Source organism: Lampetra fluviatilis, chromosome 6 (genome assembly GCF_964198595.1).
Source record: "Lampetra fluviatilis chromosome 6, kcLamFluv1.1, whole genome shotgun sequence".
Taxonomy (NCBI): domain Eukaryota; kingdom Metazoa; phylum Chordata; class Hyperoartia; order Petromyzontiformes; family Petromyzontidae; genus Lampetra; species Lampetra fluviatilis.
Window position 1 is genome coordinate 12759463 of NC_136280.1, and position 23048 is coordinate 12782510.

Consider the following 23048-nt stretch of genomic DNA (forward strand, 5'->3'; position numbering starts at 1 on the left):
ACGACCCCGCACGCACGCACGCGGCGGCGGAGGAGGAGGAGCGGAATATGACCGGCGGATCGAGGCGAGGAGGGGCAGTCGGCATGGAGGCGCGCGTTGTTGCGCCGCGCCGCGCCGGAGGAGAAGAGAGCGAGAAAGCTCAATTTCTCATCCCCGGCAGCAGAGAGGAAGAGGAATAAAATGAAATAATCTCTGAAAAACGTCCGGGACGTCGCACTGTGGTGTGGCAGGGGGGGGGGACACAGTCGGCTCCCGGCAGCCATCCCCCGGCGTCGCACCGGCCGCCGCCGTCGCCGCCTCGTGTAGACCGGGGGCGTCGTGAACGTGGCATTACCATTTTCACGGGGTGAGAACAAAACAACAAAAAAACAATGTAATCAATATTTTATTTTGTCGGCGCTCGCGTGAACGTTGCGCGCCCATGAAGCATTCATTGTCTGGGTCGAATGAGACCGCGCAAGGCAATTAATGGGTTTGTCATATACAGTGCGTGCGGCGGGTGTGCGCGTGTGTTCTATATGAATGAATTAAATGACATCTGGGCCACTGTGCAGAGAGCCACTGCAGCAGATGTGGTGGCGGTGGGGTTTTCTTTTTTTTGGGGGGGGGGGATGGGGTGTTTATTCCGTGGCAACGAGCTGGCATCAACAGCGGCGCGATTTGCGAATTCCTCTCCTAAGAAAGAAGACCGGAACGCACGCGTATATATATATTTTTTAAAAATAAAATCATCGACGGCGCTTGACCCAAATTCGTGGGACGATGCCCCCGACTGTTAAAAAGAAGAGGCACGGGAGGAAGAGATCGACGCGACACAGAGGTGACCTCAACTCATCCTATCTGCACCATCCGCACATCATCACACACCATTATCATCACCACCACCATCATCATCGACAGCATCACCATCGCTCGCGCGGCCGCACGCGCACATCGCATTGCATGGCTCTGCGGCTCAGCGTGGAGCAATGATAGAGCGAGCCTCGCTTGCGAGGTTGGTCATAGAAGCATGCGAGAGACAGGCGTTGTGTGTGTGTGTGTGCGTTCGGGGGATTAGAACCCCGGTTCACGGCCAACACCGATGGAGAATATCTGAAGCAGTCCTGGGTCTTGCTTCGGTCGATTTAGGCAACAATTTGTGCATGGAGCGATGTGTAAACATCGGGAGACAAAGGCGGCCGGGCGTGGTGCTGGCCACCCACGCCCTCATGTGCCGTGACGGCCTTCATAGGTGCTCGCTAACAGCACTCGTCCCATAAAGTCTATTAAGGCATACGGGTGGTCTTTGGCATTTTGGTGATCTTATTAACGTCCCGTTGTCTCCGCGTGTGTTTGTTGATGCGACCGTGTTGATGGTGACGAGTGGACATTGTCTGTGCGAGGTGACGCGGGTCCGGGAGTCGTCGTGAGTCTCTGTATGGACGAGCGTGGCGCTTCTGATGGAGCGTCCCGTGTCGCCGTTATCTCGCCGACCGCATCTACACGGTGGCCCTGTTTACATTCCCCGCTTTAATGCGTGCGAGTGTGCGCGCGAGATATCATTTCAATTCCACAAACAATCGTCAATCTACGTTGAAAAGACGCAGAATTGTACGTGGTTTTTTTTTGCAATTCGCATATCCACATCCAGTTATGTTCATTGCATTGTGTTGTTTGTATCTGTATACGTGTGTGTGTGTGTGCAGTACTGTATACGCATTTCATAATTGTAAACAAAACAGTTGGTGATCCCACGTTGCCAGTGATGCAGAAGCAGAAATAACCAAAAAAACATGATAGGTGACGTTTCGGGCAATGACCCTTCTTTATAGCACATATACACGGTTATTTCATGTGTGTGTATGCATGTGTATCGCTGGGGAGCGGTAGTGTAGCGGTTAGCGCGCTGCGCAAACGAACCCAGCGGCCCGAGTTCGGATTCGCGGCTCACGGCCACCACACCTGACGATTATGTGAACCGTTCCTGGAACTCCCCTAGGTCCACTCAGCCTCAAATGAGTACTTTGTGCGGTATGTAAACATCGCCACCAGGGAGACAAAGGCGGCCGGGCATGGTGCTGACCACCCAGCCCCCTCGTGCTCCTTAACAGCATTTACCCCAAACAGCCTTGACAAGGCTATAAGGGGGATCTTTATATTTATTTACGGCCAGAATATATTAAAGCCGTGCCGGCTTTAATAGATGCTCGCTAATAGCACTTGCCCCAAAAGTCTGTTCAGGCTATACGAGGCATCTTTGATTGCGCTCCATTGCTTCTATGTATTGTGTTGCTCAATATTTGTTTTTATCATAGTGAGGGATGGCGATGGGGATTGAGGGAGTTGTTCATTCAGCAGTGTGTACTCTGGAAAGCCTCGCTCAGGTTGAAGTCTCGTTTCCAGGAGGGTCATGTGTGTGTGGGCTGCACAGCGCGCGCGTGAAATAATAAAGGTCGCAGTGACAGTAATTAGTCCACATCACTAATTTAATCGGGGTTCGATACCGGGACACCGAGTTTCACAAGCACTCGGCAAACACAAATTAGTTACGGTCTAGGCGAGTTATGACCGAGGTGTTCCTTAGGCCGACTCAGCCAAATAGAAGCAACTTGGTGCGACATTGTCGTGGACATCAGCAATGGAGAGACAAAGGCGGCACCGGTCGTGTGTGCGTGGCGCTGACCCAAACCGTTGCCGGTCTTAATAGGAGCTCGCTAACAACACTCTCCCGTCAAGAGTGCTCTACTAAACGAGGCCGTATATCTTTGTTGCTGTGTGTGCGCGCTAACGTAATGCCAAATAATCGTCAGTGTCGCTGTAGAGAGCACACAGTATGTATATAAATAGATGAGCACGCAATGTCTCCTTCGCATATCTACAAAAGAAACGCATAACAGGTGACGTTTTGGGCAAAGGCCCCTTCCTCGTAGCACATTCATGGAGACGGAGTGGAGGATAAGAGTTGGCGACTGTAACATTGCACCAATGGGGGCCCCGACGATAATTATTATGTTCAAGTCGTGTCTTCTGCACGAGCGTTGTGCGTTATTGACGAAGGCGTTCACTTTGTTGTGCGACTCACAGCCAACGCAGCTTGAAGCGCCACCAAATCATTTATTCGCACATCTTGTCCCTGCGCGTGGCCAATAACCGCGTCCTGTGTGTTTAGACAATCCGTGGGCCTTCTGGGAGTGCTTGATTTGGGGCGAGGGGAGGGGGCAATGGGTTGTTTTAAAAACAGATACGGTAACTTAATTGAATGTGGACAGATGTATAAAGGTGACATTATCTGATTATCTAATTTGTGATGATATTCTTCAAAACGATGCAAACGACTATTTTGTGTTACGTATTTATATATGTTTAGTCGAACCAGCACCCATATCGTACGGAGAGAACGTCCCTGCCTGTAACATTTGGCAGTTTACCAGTATCTATCTATATCTCTCTCAATACAAGATTCATAACGCGCCATAATCAGCAAAAAACAAAGACGGGAAGCGCGGTTGGCTCTGAGAAAATGCAACGTAACGTGCGGAGCAAAAAGAAAAAATATATGTTTTGTGTCCGGTCTGATTCGTGCTGGATACAATCGCATTTGGAAATGTGATTTGTAACTTTGATCATTACCTGTGTATCGATAGTTCAATGTTCATGTGCCATTTTATTGAGGGACTGTTGTGGTCTGGGACTGTTTTGTTGTTTTTGTTGCCTTGCCAAATCTTGATGAATGGGACTTAAATCATTCATTTATTACGTATTTATATTTTGTTACTTGCTAATCATTTAAAAAAAAATCACTCTTATCAGTTTTTGGGGTATTATTTGCTATTTGTAACTCGCTGACCCGCCCATAGTGGACATCTATAAAAAAAAATCTTCATAGCTCACCGGATTCTTGTGGTCTAAATAAAGATTCGAAATTCTTAAAATGGCCCATTGGCTGGACCGCATTCCGTTAGGCAAGAGACTGTCGCAGGCCACCGTGGCTGCAGATGAACAACTCCGCTCTGTCCTCAGCCGCGCGGATGTCACAACAGAGGAGCAGCAGCAGCAAGTCCAAGTCAATAATGGCAGTTTCGCGTGGGTTTCGTGATGGTGTCAGATGGGTGGATGGCATCGCTCGAGTGGGGTGGTTGCTATTAAAGCGAATACCGCACCTCCGATTGGCGCCGTTGACTACGTGCGGTGCCAAAGAAGTTCAACGTACCGTCTCGGTAAGGCAAGGCCGTAATTATAATAATATATTGTGGGGGACACATCCCCCCCCCCTCCCCAATATTCAAATATGCTCAAAATGTCCCCCCCAATATATTGCTCTAAAATAGATTTCTGTTTATATGATTGTGGTTATGGTTGTACTTTACTAATCCCTAATCTCTGCCATTACATACAATGAAACAAGAAACAGTAAAAGAGAAAAAACAGAGCAATGTAATATAATACACTATTAGGCATTATTGTAAAAAATAAATACAAAGTTCATCCTGTGTGTTAGTGAATTTTTTTTTTAGGCAGGAAATGGCAGGAAATGAGTTTTTAAATTTAGATTTTTTTTTTATGGGGGGGGGGGGGACCCCCAGACCCCCTGGAAGATTTGGTCCTCCCCAATGTTGACTCCGTGGCTACGGCCTTGCGGTAAATACATACAGACCTTGAAGCGGACTCTCGTACGCGCTGGAAACCAACCGGTACAAGCTCTTTCACGACGTTTCCATATCTCGTGGAAGATGCGGCCATGGGGGGGGGGGGGGGTGATGGACTCTGTCGAGGAGGCTGTTTTTGGAGATACCGGAGACGTTTTCTTGATGCTCGACGTTTCTCTCCGCACGGCAGAGAATTGCAACAGTCGAGGCGTGCGTGCGTGCGGTAACTCGGCGACATCCGATCGTATTTGCGACACCCTTATATCTGTGCTATTTCTAATGTCATAACCTCGCTGATACGTGCAACGGGACCCGCACCGGAATGTTGCCTGTGCCGGACCAATGCTACTGACATTACGCACTCCCGGATGGCTCGAGGAGGAGATTGGGGTTTGCCGAAAACAAACAACTTTAATGTTGTTGTTGTTGTTGTTTTTCTTGCATGTGGAGAGACGCATCCGTGTGAAAGGAGTCACAACATCGTCTGTTTATTTATTGTGTAATAACGCAATATCAGCCTGCAAACCGTGTCCCTGTCCATATTTTGCATGACATCGACAAGAGCCATTCGGTCTACGTTACGATGTATGCACGTGTCTATGTTGTACAGAACGTGTGGTATGCTGTTGTGTATGTCATGTGCATAGCAATGAAAATGCACAGCGATAGCATGGCATTGTGGTAAGTCGATATATAGCACCGTAATGAGCATGTTAGCGCGCGCCACGGTGGCGAGATGTTAACTACCTCGCCTGGTATACAGGAGGTTTGTGGGGTTGATCCTCCCACCCTGACGCCTGCTGCTGTATATTTAAAGTTTGCGGTGTCTCTATCCCCATGGTCGCGTCGATTTCCTTCCATGTCCTCCGAAGTTTCCATCCACATTTAGAATCAACAGCACGCATTTAGAGTAAATGGCTTCTATAAATGCCACACGATGTACCACTGCGTTGAGCTATCCATCAGTGTGCCAGGCCGCTGCTGAGAAAGAAGCCTATGGAGCCTTATCTGGTAAAATAAATTAAATAGTTCATAGTTTAGGTTGATGTTACCAATGACCGTGTCCACTGGCGCGTAGAAGCATAACGCTGAGGGCAATTGTCCCCAACAGTCTGTAAAGGCTAGACGGGGGATCTTCGTCTTTGTGAAGCATGGGCGTGCATTCCTCATGACCGATACGGCGTGTAGAGGTCTTTCTTCATCCACCACCCAGCGTTGGATTGACGAAGCACTGCAAGCGATGATGCATTGCCATTAAATCGTGAAGGTAAAACGAGTCAAAGTGGATTCCAGCTCCGACGAGCGGGGAGCGGCGCTTATCTGTTTTTTTTACAGCCCTACGTCAGCGGTGGAAATTCCACATTACTATGGCGAGCGAGAAGCTATTCTGGCTGGAGGGCAGCTACTATTGACTTACCACAATATAGTGTTGATTTTATCGAGCCCAGGGAGTGATGGGTTGAGTGAACTACTGACCTGGATTTGAACTCGTTATAATTGTGAGTCGAGGGGCTCTATTGATCAGTGGCACGCACCGTCCGTAGATCGAGGAGGTGAACTCCATTGTTCATGTGTATGCACAGTACATATATGTATGATGATGATTGTTAAAGGGCACTTTATGAATTAAAATTGTTACGAGGAGCAGTCGGGGGAGCGGTCGGGGTAGCTGTGCCAGGAACGAGGCGGCCCGAGTTCGATTCCCGCTCATGGCCACCAACACCAGTGACGATTATCTGCACCGGTCCTGGGGCTCCCCTGGGTCGACTCGGCCTCAAATGAGTACCTGGTGCGGTGTGTAAACATCGCCACGAGGGAGATAGATGCGGCCGGGCGTGGTGCTGGCCAGCCACCCCCTCGTGTGTCGTTCCGGCCTTCATAGGTGCTCGCTAACCGCACTTGCCCCTACAATCTGTTAAGGCTATACGGGTGTTGTTTGTCTTCGTCTTGATGTTGTATCTGAGTGCATGTATAAACGTATGTATTTCAGTAGTGTAAGTTGTATGTTTGAATGTCGTCATCATCATCAACAGCAGTTGTGATCAATGTGCTGCTGAACCGGCATCGGTATCTGTGAAACTCCTGGACATTTACACCATTGTAACCTCATTTGCCAGTAGAAAAATATGATAATTAGTTGTATTACCCTTTTATCTGGCAACAAAACTGACACCTTTGTTTACAAGGAGTGATGTTTTTATAGACCACAATACCTGCAGTCGGAATGCAAACAAAAAACTCAACTCTGATAATGTATGCACTGTCCTTGAAGTTGATTGGTCCACACCCGAGATAGCTTTCCTTAGAGCCTAGTCTCACATGGTGTTGGACCAGATGACGCGAAAAGGCGCACAATTCAAAAACCATCAAAGTATGAGAGCTTGGGGTAAGCATTTACACCATTGGAACCTCATTTGCCAGTAGAAAAATATGATAATTGGTTGTTTTACCCTTTTATCTGGCAACAAAACTGCCACCTTTTTTTAAAAGGAGTCATGTTTGGTCCAACACCATATGAGACTAGGCTCTAAGGAAAGCTGTCTCGGGTGTGGACCAATCAACTTCAAGGACAGTGCATACATTATCAGAGTTATGTTTTTTGTTTGCATTCTGACTGCAGGTATTGTGGTCTATGCAAACATGACTCCTTGTGAAAAAGGTGTCAGTTTTGTTGCCAGATAAAAGGGTAAAACAACCAATTATCCTGGACATCTGTGAAAAATAGCTTTATAGCTCATCGGATTCATCCAGTATAAACACATATTCTGATTGATTCTGAGTCATGGATAGTAACATTGAAAGTGGAGGGATCGGATATAAAGCAGATAGCAATGCATGTCTGAGTGTACGTATCAAAGTATGTATAGATTGTGGGGAGCGGTGGTGCAGCGGTTAGCGCTATGCTGCGCTACAAACCTGGCGACCCGGGTTCGATTCCCGCTCACGGCAAACATCAGTGACGATTATTTGAACCGGCCCTGGGCCTCCCCTAGGTCGACTCAGTCTCAAATGAGTACCTGGTGCGATGTGTAAACATCTACACTAGGGAGACAAAGGCGGCCGGGCGTGATGTTGTCCACCTACCCCCTCGTGTGCCGTGCCGGCCTTTATAGGTGCTCGCTAACAGCACTTGCCCCTACAGTCTGTTAAGGCTAAATGGGGGATCTTTATAGATGGGTGTATGTATGAACTACGTCTGTATGCATGTAAGTATTTACTTACGTATGAACTGCGTATGTATTAGTGTATTAATATACAGTACGTATTAGTGCATTGTGTGAGTGATGTATGAGTGTATTGTGTGTGCGTTGTGTATGAGTGATTTATGTATGATTGATGCATGAGTGTATTGTATGTGCGCATTGTACATGAGTGATGTATGTATACATGTATGCATGTGAATTGTGTGTGTGTTGTATATGAGTGATGTATGTATGATCGATGCATGAGGGTACTGTGTGTGTGTGCATTGCATATGAGTGACCTATGTGTGGGGTGTCCTGTGTGTGTACTTTTATATATGATTGATGTATGTATTAGTGTGTGAGTGATGTGCGTGGGAGTGCATTGTGTGTGTGCGTCGTATGCTGTAACCTGTGTGCCATGCACGAGATCCGCTCTGCTGCATTCATTCATCACCCCCTGACAATCAGACTTTTCATTTGTCTGCAGGAGCCAACGGGCGAGATGTGGCAACAAAACCAATCCACACGTGGCAATTCATTAATTCGTGCATTTAAGCAGGTGTGCGATCGGTGTAACGCATTGATCCCCAGCACCTGCGGGGGGTCACCAACACCCGCGACGTGCCGATCTTGGGGTGGGGGGAGGAGAAGGAGGGGGGGGGGATAATTGTGACCATACTTCACCACACTGGCCAGTACGGGTTGGTGAAAGCAGGAAGCATAGACGTTGAAGCGTAACAGCACGGCCCAACGCTCGCATGCTGCTGCACCGTGGTATGCCGAGGATGTAGCCCCTGCAGATCAGCCTACGAGATAGATAGGGCGTTATTGGCACAATCTGGGTATGAATAGGCCAACATCCGTTGTACAACGGCGGTGATATGACCGAGTGGCAGCAACGTTTCTTGCGTGTTGCAGACGTGCGCGGTTCGACCCCCAAAGGCCGCCCTGGTTATAGCTGCAAGGTGGCACTGCAGTTAACCACACGCGCGCGCCGTCGAGTGGACGTTAACGGAATCAGTGACGTGATCCATAAAAGCGCAGGCCGTGGGTCTCGGTGTAACGGCAAATTATAATAAATACTGCTGATTACTTAATTGGCTAAACCCGCATAGCAACATCGCCTCTTCCTGCTAGCAGACTATATCGGTCTGTGAAACACAGCGTGTCATCGTGACGCGGCCGTGATCATACCAAAGTGCTAAATTAGTATTACTAAGGAATGACAGCCTCGCGACCTCGAAACATCAAACATCAGCCACCACCAACAGGGCTCGCTATCCCGGGCATGGACCCCTACCCCCTAACCCTCAATTAAGCCCGGAGCGTGTCAGGATCCTTTTCATTAACAATGTGTCAGATGCTGCGTCACGGGGACGCGGGCGGGATTGATGGTGGTGCTGGTGGTGATGCGTTCAGTCACGCGCGGGCACACATGCACGCACACAGCCAAAGATCCCCCGTATAACCTTGACAAATGTTTTGGGGCAAGTGCTGCTAGCGAGCAGCCTTCGAAGGAGGGTCGCGACACACGATGGGATGCTGCGGCTAACGCCACGCCCGCCCGCCTTTGTCTCCCCGGTGGAAATGTTTTTTCCGCACCGTGCCAGGTGCTCGTTTGGGGCTGAGTCGACCTAGTCGTGGAGGCTTAGGACCGATTCCAATTGTCATCACTGGTGTTGGCCGTGAGCGGGAATCGAACTCGGGTGGCCGGCCTCATAGCGCAGCGCGCTAACCACTGCACTACCTCTATCCCCTATCACGAAGTAAAACACTCACCCGCTCAGAGACCAGTCGACCTTCACAATGCTTTGTGAATAATCAGCAAGCGCTGAGTAAAGGTTAGCGTCTATTAAAGGTCGTCAAGGCAAGGTGGTGAAGAAAGCGTAACGGCTTGCGACCATCTCGGCTCGACTCCTGATCACAATCAGTGCTTCTTGGTATCGTGTTGACATATCTCATCCGTGAAAACGAGCTTCATAGGTCATCGGATTCTTCCCGGATAAATATTCAGATTCCTATTTTTTCCCTTATGGTGCCGGGGACGTGTGCGTGTAGGTGAGCAAAAATTATGCGTGAATAGCGCTTACGATTACCAGCTGTGCTTTAGAACAGTAATCCAACGTAACTTCCCTATCCTTAAGATAGGATTATGTATTGGCGTACGTTGTACACCAGTGGTAGTACCTTATGCTAACAATCGCTACTCCAAGCCACCCGCTAAGACCAGCGTTAGGAAAAAATATTGAGTGTGAAATAAATAAAACAAAATGTGTGCTGCGCACCTTTGTTTTCCCAGTGTTTATGTTTCCACACGAGATCAAGTTGCATATTTAAGGCGTGTGTTGACCTCAGGGGGAGGCCTAGGACCGGTTCAGATGTAACTGTCGAACGGTGTTGGCTATGGCCGGCAATCAAATTGAGGTCGCCAGTGTACGCAGGGCAGTGCACGAACCACTGCGCCACCACCGCACGCTTCATCATGCAACACGCAGACACAAGCATGAGACGCGAACACCTGCAAACACGATGCAAGTCAAAGGAAATTGCATGTACTGTATGCGTAATGGCGCAATATGCCAGTACAGGAATTCCCCGCTATAAGTTGCTGCACTGTGCGTTGTTTCGCATATACGTTGCCAATTCGTGAGTGAACATATTTCCTTTTAAGTGTAATGCTTTGCCCTACGTTGTTAAAAAAATGCACAATATATATGTTTTTATCTTTACTTGGAACGCAAGTAAAAACGGACTATATGTTTTGTTACGTAAGCGCGTAGCCTGTACCAACGAAGATCCCTCTGCCCGGGTGTTCAGTCTCCGTCTGCCAGCCCGCCGTTTCGTGCGATATTTGATCACGTGTTAAGGTAGGAATAGAGCGTGAGGTGGTAGTTTTGAAAGAGTACCAAGGGATTAGAAAGATGAGTGCAAAACGCACAGTAAATGATGATGATAGTGCCTCTGGCAAGAAAATGCAAAGGAGATGTATTAATCGAGAGGTTAAATTCGAAGTTGTAGAGCGTTTTGGAGCAGGTAATAAGGCAGTCAATATTGCCAGAATGCTTGACCTCGGTGAGAATTATTCGTGTTAATGCGGAAAACATTCTCGAATGTGCTCAAAATGTGGCACCTTTGACTGCCACTAAAACAAGTCATATAGCAGCTGTGAAACTGGTATAGCAGTTAAGGAAAGACTTTTAAGTGTCTGGATTGAAGATACAAATCAGCGAAGCTCTGCAAACCATCTTTTCTAAGTTTTATCTAATTATTTGTTAATTACTATTCGTTAAAATGTATGTTAACTTATAATCATGTGCATTTTTGTACACTTCGTTAGTTTTAGTCACGCATTTTTTTCCCCATAAAAGTCGGCCAGGAACGCAACCCCTGATTTTAACATTATGTCAATGGGAAATTAAAGATCACTTTAAGTAATTTCAGGTCAAGTGACATTTCCCAGGAACGCATCGCTTTACGCACAGCGGGGGATTCTTGTGCATGCACGCACACCCAAACACACACGTGAATAATGAAGTGAATGAATGAACACGAGCAGACACGTTCACAAAGCTGACTTAGGGAGTGACAAAGAATAAAGATCGGGACTAACATGTTATTGACGAATTAATCTCATTTCCAGGTTGAACGATGACCAAGTCCTCCGGGTCGTCTCAACGAGGAATGAGCAGCATACACGGGCAGAGGTCTGGAGCTGCTGAATATAACTGACAACAAAGGAAATCATCGGAAGCAAATGTGAGGCTCAAAATAAGACTGAAATAGGGATGCTACTGCCGGTGGTGAAATGTGAACTCAAATCGTCGGAGGTCACAAAATTCCATCCCTTACAATAAAATCAAGGTAAAAAATGGAATGGCTGCAATGCAGCTGCTGTAGCATGTCTGTGCACTGGTGTGTGACCTTTATCAAATGGTAGAGTCTTCTAAAAGCGCGCACTTTCTTTTACATCCACTCAAAGACAATATTCATCAATCCGGTCAACCAAAAGATGAACTCTCTCATGCACCTGCCTCCGAATTGTCCTATCACAACAACAATAGCCTCCTCCCACAAGAAGAAGGGATGTCATCTCTCAACTAGCGCCCTTGCTTCGACAGTCCGGCCAAGCACACGTTTGGCCGTAAATGCGAAGGAAGGGCCAACCAATGGCTTGTCTTCAATCGAGTTTGAAGACAAGCGAGGTGGGTCCACTCGACTTGGCTCCGGCTCAGCTCGTCCCACCAAAGCGCCACTAAGGCGACGGGGCGCTTGACAGAGGCGCTCGATACCGGAACGCACACACGTGCGTTTGAGGATCCTGTTCGGCCATGCCGGTACGCAAATACCGCCCGGTGCGGTTCCTGCGGCCTCCTTGGTCAGTGAAACGCGGCCATCTTGGGTGCCGCTCGCACCTCGTGGGGCCCTTCAGCATCTTCTGCCTCTTCGTCGTCCTCTCCGCCTTCCCGCCGCAGTGGCTAAGCTCGCGGCACGCTGCCCCTTTTGCCTTTTCTCCGGTTTCGCCAGACTACGGAGAGAGTGAGCGACAGCCCCAGCCGCCGCCGCTGCTAGTGGGGGAGGACGGAGGCGTCTTCTACCGCGCGCGGGGGTTCACACGGCGCCGCAACCCCGACGCGCTAGCAGCGTGGACGCTGCGGGCTCGGTCGGAGTGGACAGACGGGCATTCGAATTACGCGGGCGACGGAAAACCCGTTTATGCAAAGGCCACTGTGGTGAAGGTGAACACCTCAAAGTCTGGGCCAGCAGTCCACAGGTTGGTGTCAATGGGTCACGTGGAGTTTGCCGAGAACCTTTCTGTGGCCCACGCTGCCTCCGATGGTGACAACGATGTTCCGATGGAGAGCCAAAACTTTGCGTACATCCTCAACGAGCCCAACAAGTGTATGCCAAGCCACCCCTTTCTCGTGCTCCTCATATCTTCCGTGCCGGCGCAGCTCGACGCCCGCCAGGCTATCCGTGAAACCTGGGGGAACGAGAGTCTGGTGCCGGGCATCGTCATCAAACGGCTCTTCCTGCTGGGAGCGGCGCCTGCGGAGGCAGGATCGTTGCATGTGCAGTCGCTCCTCGAGGAAGAGAGCCGTCGTCACGGGGACCTCCTGCAGCAGAACTTTGTGGACACTTACTACAATCTGACGCTAAAGACCATGATGGGCCTCCACTGGGTGTCGGAGCACTGCTCTGACGTGGCCTACGTCATGAAGACCGACAGCGATATGTTTGTAAATGTGGAGTTTTTGGTGAGCACGGTTCTCAAGCCAGAGCTCCACCAGCCTTCGCTCCCTGACTACTTCACAGGCTACCTGATGCGTGGCTACTCCCCGAACCGCAACCCCGAGAGCAAATGGTACATGCCGGTGGAGGTGTACCCGGGGGAAAGGTACCCCACCTTCTGCTCGGGCACCGGCTACGTTCTGTCGGGCACGCTGGCCGCTCGCGTCTACCGCGTGTCCCTCACCATCCGGCGGCTGCACTTGGAGGACGTCTACGTGGGGCTGTGCTTGGCCAAACTCCGCGTGACGCCCACCGCTCCGCCCAGCGAGTTTCTCTTCAACCACTGGCGGGTGTCCTACTCGGCGTGCAAGTACAGCCACCTGGTCACGTCGCATCAGTTCTCGCCGGCCGAGCTGCGCCGCTACTGGGGTCACCTGCAGCAGCACCGGAGCAGCCCGTGCGCGGGCAGGCGTGGCAAGGGGCGCAACCGGAACATTCGAGCCCGTCGGCGCCGGCAGGAGATTCCAGAAAGGTTGCCCCGGAATGCGATTCACATCAACTGACGGGCCCCTGGAGAGGAACCAATGAATGGACGTGGAATGTCGAACGCTTACTTTCTGTGCTCGTACAACGTGAATATGAAAGGGATCTAGGTTTTTGATGTTGGCCGATTTACAGCAAGCTTCCTCTCGGCATTCCAGGATATCCTGTCGTAATGCATTTGAGGGTTTCTTTTTTTCCTGCAGAATCTTCCCCTGTGCCATTTTTTAAAAATCACAATTCCACCTTCCTCCTGCCTGCTGCACTTACTCCTTGCACTGCTTCCCATGACGTCATCTGTGTCCCATCTGATTCACATGTCCGAGTGACCTTGCCTGCCTTTGGATGTTATTGCTGTTATATCCATGACGTCTGATCTAAGTAGGGCAGTCATTTGCCACATTGCGTTTCTATTGCAGTGGATGAGAGAACCTGGAGTCATAATTGGTGACAAGAGCCTGAACAATGCTTCTGGAAAGATTATGGTTTAAGTTCATAGACCACACAACACATTTCGATGTGACACCGTTTGGACTCGGCAATTCCCTATATTGATTTTTAAACGTCCTTGCAGAAATTGTTTACATTTTATAACTTATACAGATTTGATAAAATGAAATCGTATAGCATGAAGTGCCCAGTACAGTTTATCTTTAAACAAACTATGGGTCCACTGTAGCGCTTTTGGGGCCAATGAATGAGTGTTTTTCGTGACATCTGACTGTCGACCACGCCTCGTTGGGCCCACCGAAATGAAGCTCACCCACTATGCTACCAGTCACCTACCGGAAAGTGTGACAGTTGCCACAAACACTGCTGCAAGCGATTATCATCTTGTATGGGATTGTTGTCATCCCCTACACAAGACTCTTGATGAACACCACGATTGTTGTGGTAAGCTGTGGTGTTGTGCTGCAGTGCCAAAGGGGTAGTGATTGTCATCAGGATGTTTTTTTTAAAAGCCATTTCAATCCACTGCTGAATTAAGGGGCTTCTTCGCCAGTGCCCCAACACCGAGTCCTATGCAGCCACGAAAGGACAATACAGCAGCGCTGAGTTTTACTCTGATTCGTTGTTGAATTCACCACACGATAGTGAAATTGTTTTCATGTTTTAAGGTGTTTTAGCTGAGCATTTTAAATAATGTATGGTCGTGCGAGCCTGTGACCATAACTCTCCGATTTCTCAACGTTACTGCTCTACACAGTGTTAGACTCCCAACCCAAAGTGTCACAATTACATGACGATTTGGGTAAGGGCTTGGTGCAGATCGTGTTGCAGTTTGGTTAACATGGGAATAAAATGGGGTCCCCTGTCCAATTTCCTTCATACATTGAAGGCTAGCGCCTGCACACCTTCAAACCGTGGACCCAGGTACAATTGTACCACTCGATAGCTATGCCGCCGAATGCAAATTTTCTGAATGCACCCAGTGCATGCAAATAATTTGCCTCGGGAGTATCCCACATCGTAAAAGGGCATTTCTTGTGGCTTTTTTGTCGTGAACTTTTAAATAATTGATGTTCGTATGAAACTTTAATACGCTATCGAAACCTTACAACAGAATCGAAAATTGGGCAAATTGATGAGAGGTTCATATAAAATAAATGGAACGGAAATGATAAAAGGTGATTCGGTGTAAATTTTAGGAAAGACTTTTGTGTGGGAGTCAAGTTGAATGTCAGCAAGCCTGGTATGTAACTTGAACCATAAAACCCCACTCTCAAATGTTGCTAGCCCCAACACGCGTAGTCTTAACCCTGCCTGGCATCTTTCACCATAAATAGGACACTTAACAAGCCTAACCTTTATCAGTCAACTTTAACAAGGCACGTCTTTAGCCTGACCCTAACACATCCGGCGCTTACCCAAACGCTAATCACTACCGTGTGTAGTTTGAACCTTGCCATATTGATTGATTGACCTTTTCTCTCCCGATATCAAATCGATGTCTCATCAACTCAAGTTCTTGATGCACATCCCAAGGAGCAATTTAAGCCATTTCCAATAATATTGTGAGTTAGTATTACTGTAGCCAATTCGCATGGCCTTTTTGTTTCCACGCAAATTATGGCCCGAAAGAGATCTCGGATCAAAATGTGATGCACTCTACCATCAAGTGTCCCTGCAGAAGGCAGTCTAACGGATAAGGGGGCCTTCCTGTTTGAGGCTGATGTTTTGAAGGCGCCCTTGGTAGGTATGTAGAATCGATTGAAAACAACCTCACAGCCTATAACGTGTCTCACTGTGTGTGTGTGCAGCCCTTGCCCCTGTGTGCACTATGAAATGTAACGTACGTGTATATGCACTATGAATTATGGTGTTGGGCCTTTCCTATTATCTGCATGCTGTAGGCCTAGGGCGTCATAGTGATGCAGAGTGCAGCGTAACTACCCACTGACTACTCGGTTGCAATTGTGTACATACAATATCAATGGGCTCTCACCTGCTTAAATAAAAGGATGTGAATTCATGGAATTTTTTACACGGTTATTTATCATGAAGTTTCACAGTACAGTATACTGACCATACAGGGTGCAATTAAGGCCGCAAATTAGCAGACGCCAGCACTCGTGAAATAAAACTGAGCTCGTGCTTGTGTTGTCTCGCTTATGGCTCGGCCTGCGGTGTGTTGAGACTCGGGGGAGTGCAAAATGTAAAGACAATTAAATGTTTCCAACGAGGATTGTCCACCATGAGGCAAAGTGCACGTACATGCACAGCCCTTTTGTCAACCACTTCTGGACGAGGGCCCCTTCCCCATGCCATAACCTCCAGTTCGCACGGTTTGCTACGTACGGTTCGAAAGAAGCTCAACATGTGTACGAACATACATGCCATGGTAGTAATGCGTGTTGTGAGGCCATACTTGACCACACAGGTGGATCTCAAACTACCCAAGTGGGGAGGCCAGTCCCAAAAAAATAGGGCCCAACGTCAATAAAGAAGCACATTGTATTCTCTATGGTAAATATCAATAGAATACCAATTTTGGGGTCTCAAGAGCGGTGGGGGCGATTACCCTCCATAATTTCCTTCCCCTTGGATCCACTACTGCTTGACCACGCTAACTGGTTGGTGAAGGCAGGGCACGTAGACATGGGAGCATGGAAGTACAGCATGACAGTAGATTCTGGCTGTACTTCTCTCTGCTGTCTGCAACCTTAGGATAAGTAACCTTATGGCGGGACCCCGGGGTCCCATAAGCTCCCGGCTCTCGCATAAACATATTATAATGTAAACAAAAACTTTGCTCTTTTTCACCAATGGGTTTGAAGGATGGTGGCAAGTGTTGTCTTGTTAAACTATGCCTTTAAAACTGAAAACTACTTACACTATCAAAAAAATGATTTACACCCCTGTCAATCATCGTGTTACTCAGTGTGGATTTGTGAACACACTTTGTAAACAATACATAAAATACTAAGCGTTTTCAATGCGCTGTTCATATTGTAACAAGCGTTTATACCAATGTTACTCTACAGAGCAGTGGGTCGCCGCTCCTCTTATCCGCATTGATACGAGCGGTATGTGCGGACTATGGCTTAACCGCAAAAAATAACTATCAGCGCAGATGCATACAGACAAGAGAAGTATTACCAACAGGAGAAATTGACGGTGCAACGCATCTCATCTGTTTAATATATGCAGGTAATAGGATTGTCATCGATTGATCCTGGCTGCAGACATTGGTAGGTCACAAATAATAATGAAGATAAGAGAGCAGTTTCATTGTGTTATGCATACCGTTATGATAAATAAGGGACTTAAGTCGTGTAGGCAGTTTGAGCAGCTTTGGATAAGACTTATGATCCTGCCCATACCCGAGCATGGAGTGGCATTCACTTGTTCAGCTCTTGTGCGCATTCGTCCTCGCTGCTGCGCTTGGACGACGACATGACAACAGAATGATCCATGCCAGGTGGGTCGCGGCGTTTATGTGCGCGGTAGGACGGAGTCGCCAAAAAAAATAATGAATTTCGATTTTTACTTCCGTTTATTTCCTGGACGTCGGGGTCCTGCCATAAGGTTCATTTGGTAGTAGTGGTTAGTGTCCATTCAAAATGTGTGGGCCTGAGCCAGTGGTGGAAATTCCACATTCTGTTGGTGGGGGCCAGGATATCCATTGGAAGACTACGGCTGCCTTCCCGCAAAGTGTTATACAATGGTTCGGATATCACTCGCCACAGATAATAGAATTCGGATCACCAGGTCCATAGTGTTGTGCGCGAACCACTGCGTCACTGCTCCCCCTGGAAACATGCTTAATGTCACAGTATATGGAAGGGGAGAGGCCCAAAAGTTGTTCAACCACGAAAGCAGAGATCCAAGTCATTAATATATTCTGCTCACTAATGCTATGTTCCCACGGCCTGGGTGAATGTGTTATAGCTTCCTTATCAAAGCAACACTGCCCACTAAAATCTGGTCATGCATCTGGGTTTGTCGCTGACTTGGCACGGTATTGCTACCATAGAAATCTGGGCTTCCTGACTCGGCTGGCCTGCTTTTCTAGTGGCTATGGGAATGTGGCACCACGTCCGATAAATAATCTGCCTGATAAGCCAGGCACATAGCAGTGGTAATGATTGACGTTGTCGTGCCTATCTGGTCAAATTATGTGACACTCAAGACATGATGGGGATTGGCATGTGGACTATGTTAGTGACCTTGATCTGAATTGACTTTGATAACATCGATAATCACGCCCTGCAGTCAGGATGCAGTCAGTATGACTTCTCTAGCTGAGTGTCACAATTGTAAATGCATGATGAAAATGAATGTTGATGCATTGTTCTTCATCTTTAGGCAACTAAGTATGTCAGTAGTCAGCATTGTGTCAATCACAGTTTTTATGACAGGGTAGTGCCCTCCATCAATCCCAGCCTGAATCTCCCAAAAGCCATTGCGTCAAATCCACTTTAGTGAGGGTTCAAATCACATTTAGAATCAAAATCCGTTGTTAAAGTAATCTATCTGAATCTCATACTTGTCAAAACATGGATCATGTACTCACCATCCCATATATATACGAATAAAAACCATGATTTGTTTGTTTAAGTTGATTTTAGGAGTCAAAGGGGACCCTCCACAAGTCTTGAAGATTTTGCACGTAATTTCATCGCTATCATATATATCATGACAGTCCATAACAGTGCGCATGATGCATGAAAGGGCGAGTCATACTATAAATCCCATACTATTCAGAGCACAATTCCGATACCAGTTAAGAGCAAACATTCCACAATGTGAGAGCCAGAATCCCATAATGTGAGAGACTGAATCAAATACTCCTCTGAAAGTAATTGTATTCGGACCCTCATTGCCATAAGGGAAGAGCTGATTCCCTTGAGTCAGAGCATGAATTCCATTATAGCGTTAGAACCAGTAATTCATTTTCCTCCTCTATGACCACCCATTTGTTTAATCTACGAAGTGTTTTCATTCGCACCTTACCTTAAAAAATGTTTTACCGTATACCTCCTGCTTCGCTGGTCTAAGTGATGTAATCTGTCTGATGTCCATATTGGTTCGAACATCAATCCTCTGCCAGCACCCCGACGCATAAATACAGGCAAAACCACATCTATATTATACTGGTAGGAACCTCCTGGTTACACCAGCCCACAGGGGATTATTGTGTCCGTCCGTCCGTCTGTCGTGCATCCAAAAATGGGAGGGGTGGGGCTGGATGGAGAGGGGAGGGTTGGGAGGGGCTGGGTAGGGAGGGTGGGGAGGGGCTGGGTGGGGAGGGGAGGGTTGAGAGGGGCTGGATGGGGAGGGTGGGGCTGGGTGGGGAGGGGAGGGTGGGGAGGGGCTGGGTGGGGAGGGTGGGGCTGGGTGGGGGGTGGGAGGGGTGGGGCTGGGTGGGGAGGGGCTGGTCACCCCGTGGTGCCGTTATAAAACTCAACGTTTAACCTACTCACGCCGGCTTGTGCCCGCCCTCACAGTCGGCTATATTTGCGGAATACACCACGCCGCCGTTGACCCTGGCCATTGACCGAGCAACCCAACGTTCCTACAAGCTCCCTCTGCAGGAATGTGTTCTAATGTGGTTTTAGGAGTAAAAGCCTCCCGCCAAACGTGTTTTCCGTTGTCTTGAGATGCTGTTACATTTACACACGACCTGTATCTGCATTGTATTGTAATCTCATGCAGCTGCGTAACTGTCCGATAGATGCAAAAAAAATAAACTATTTGATTTAAAAAAAACATCCATCGCTGCTACGCGGAATCTCATAATAATGTTACCTCCCTAAAAATTACCCCACTGAAAAAAAGAACCTGTTCGAAGCCAAGCCTTTGTGTTCAGAAAAGCGGTCATCAAACTCAAATAAAACAACCGTGTTGAACAAAGCCATCAGACGCAAGGGTAAGTGGGCTGCATCCATCTCAGGCCTCGATGTGGCGGTAGCTACGTTGACATGCTAATCTCTCACGATACAATAGCCAGCCCAACAGCTTTGGGGTGCCCTCCATCTTCCGTCTCTAACCCCGCCCACTTACCCATGGGCTGCACCCATCTCAGGCCTATATAACACCCTGCTTCAGCAGCTCTCTTGCTATACGTTTTCACCTGAGGCCGATTGCTTGTGTTGCGATCGAAACGTCGTGATTTTTTTAAAATAATGTTTCTATCTACGTGACTTTACCGAAAGAGCCAAAGAGTTTGGTAGAGAGGAGGTGAATGAAATAGATGAAACGAAGCAATGGGCGAATCTGTTGTGCGTGAATTCGGTGAAAGTGAAATTTATGACCGTAAATGATGATGCTGATGATGAATGGATTGAAGGAACGGAGAATGAGTAATACCCATATAATGAGAATATGAAGAGGGAACAGTAACGGTGGTGATTGTGAGGGGGAGATTAAAGTGTCGTGGGGTGAGCTCGGGAACAATAAGTGAGTTTTGAGTGCGGAGCGGAAACTAGTGCGTGAAGGTGACTGTTTAATGTGGAGGGGCAGTTTGTTCCAGTGAACGGGGGCGAGAAGAGAAAATGAGCGAAAGCGTGGATTGAGCGCAAGGAGAAGGAAGAATGGAGAGAGACAGAAAAGTTTTAAATCGATCCATGGAGCCATTCTATAAACGTCGTAAATGTGGATCATTGTAAATAGGAGCCCGCCTGTATTTTAATAGGCGTGAAATGCCTCGACCGAACGATGTCTCAATCATTGTTCTATTGAAAAAAGGAGTTAAACTGATTTGATTAATTGCACATCCATTAGCCTCCCGTCACATGCATGGACATCGTAAAGAACTGAATAATGGTCAACTTAAGAGGTCAACCAACCGTGGGAACAAGCTAGTTTATAAAAGCCATTGACCACATAGAGCACTATGAATCGGATTATTCGTGGCCAGATCATCCTTCGTACCAGGCTTGTTGAATGGTGTTACTGTTAAATTGTTAAGCGGCATGAGATCTGTAGCAACCACGGTAAGAAGTGATTTTTGAAAAATTATGACCGAAAAGGATGAGAGGCAGTGGGGGCCTTAAAACAATGGAATCAAGCATATGTAGTACGTGGCTAATGGAAGCTCATTGGGAATCCTGGGACAAACATCATTTTAAATTCTGTAAGGGCCACATGCTTCCTGTCATTCTGGCTCTTAGTGTCATGAGCGCTGAGGGTGCCCTGTATTATCGGCACTAATATAGTGGGCAAAATGTCATAAAAGATATGGGGAAAATAGTCGTTGGAGACACCCACGTGGGTTCTTCCATTTATTCGACCCCCCATTATGATGCAGAAAATCACTGTCCTGTCCAGGAGGTGGTGGTCCACGTGGTTGTGATTCCACCACGCTTGTAGATACTGGTGCCACTGGCATTTCGTACGACTCCTGAACGGGACTCGGTCATATCGACTTCCCCTCGAGCAGCAGTGATGGTTCGTTTCTACGTTGGTTTTGGCAGACACTGGTCAAGCGAAATCGGCCACGGTTGTTACGTACACTCAAAACATCTAGCCAGCTGGTGATTGTAAGCAAATGAACACTCATGGCTCCAGTATCAGTAATAGATGAAGCAGCATGCATGCCAAGAAAATATTGCCAACTGCAAACAGAATACAGCAGTCCGACAGTAACTCAGGACAGAAAAAATGTTTTACGTTATTCTAAATATGATTTGGGTATGACCGATATAGTTAAACAAGCAATTGGCATGGGAGACACTCAGCCTGTTTGGCAAAATTATATAAAATTAGCATGTTGGATAAGGCAATCTGGCACGGTCAAGGTTTTCTCCACATTGGACTTAAGTGCCGATTATTGGCAAAATGGCTTTAGACGAAGCCACGAAGCTTAAAGCAAACTTCATCACCCCAGGAGGACTGTTCAAATTTCATGTCCTTCCAAAGGGTTTAAAACAGCTCCAGCCACCTTTCAGAGTTGCGATGGGAGTCCCACCTTATATATTTGGATCACACGTTTGTGTATCATTTGAGGAACATTTGCAATGCTTGCGACAAGATTTTCTACAGGAAGACAACCTGAAGCTAAGACCAATTTTTGTTTATGCATTTTTCTAAATAGTGTACGCTGCCTGGACCATAGTGTTAACCATGAAGGGGTAGCAACTAACACAGAGAACATTTAAGAGTGATAAAGTGTGGCCAGTGCCGAAGAATGCCAAAGAGGTTCTTCAATTTTTTTGGTTTATCCTCTTACAGAAAATGTATGCCAGAATTGCAAGTCTGTTACATGCATTCGTAGCAAACATCTCTGGGTTTAAATGGAGACCAAACGAGCTTAAGTAATTTGAGAAATTGAATAGAACCTTAATTGGCTAGCCAATATTTGAACAATCCAAATTCACTGAGCCAATTATTCTCGACACAGAAGCACGCGATCATGGGATCGAATGCGCATTGTCAGAGCACAGAGCGGGAAGGGAAGTTGTCGCTGCGTATTTCAGTCAAGTGCTCTCTCCAGCCATCACCTAATGGGAATTTTTGGCCTTGGTACATTATTTAGAGGCATTTCGGCCATATCTGTATGGCTGTACTTTTGCAGTACGGACAAATCATTTGGCTTATAGTATGTACTGAAAACGAATAACCCCTCGGGACAGCTGGCCAGGTGGTTGGAGGTGCTGGAGGAATTCTAATTTATAACCAAACATAGAGCAGGACAGAGACATACAAATGCAGACGCTGTCCAAGGTACCACAACTTCCTTTATTTGCCTCAGCAAGGCCATCCATAATGTGGTGGCAACACAACTGCTACCACCTGAAGCCAGAGATGACAATAATAACTAAACATGGGCAGACTGGGCCACTCAGCAAGCATGGAGCAGTTTAGACAAAAACGCAAAGATGGGGAAGAGGGAGAGACACTCGAATATCAGCCGCATATGGTGGAATGGGAGGGTATTTTGGTGATTGTCGTGCCGATAAAAATGACCACACATTCTGTACCAAAACAGAGGGACGATTTCATACGGGCGCATCATGATGGGCCA

General features: G+C 47.6%; 1 protein-coding gene across 1 annotated transcript; it reads left to right on the top strand.

The window, feature by feature from the left end:
* Window positions 1-59: 59 nt before the first annotated feature.
* B3GALT2 (beta-1,3-galactosyltransferase 2) lies at window positions 60-17070 on the top strand. The gene is made up of 2 exons (XM_078857754.1): window positions 60-820; window positions 11451-17070. The coding sequence occupies exon 2, from the start codon at window positions 12139-12141 to the stop codon at window positions 13600-13602; it is 1464 nt and encodes a 487-aa protein (XP_078713880.1). The 5' UTR covers window positions 60-820; window positions 11451-12138; the 3' UTR covers window positions 13603-17070.
* The last annotated feature ends 5978 nt before the right edge of the window (window positions 17071-23048 follow it).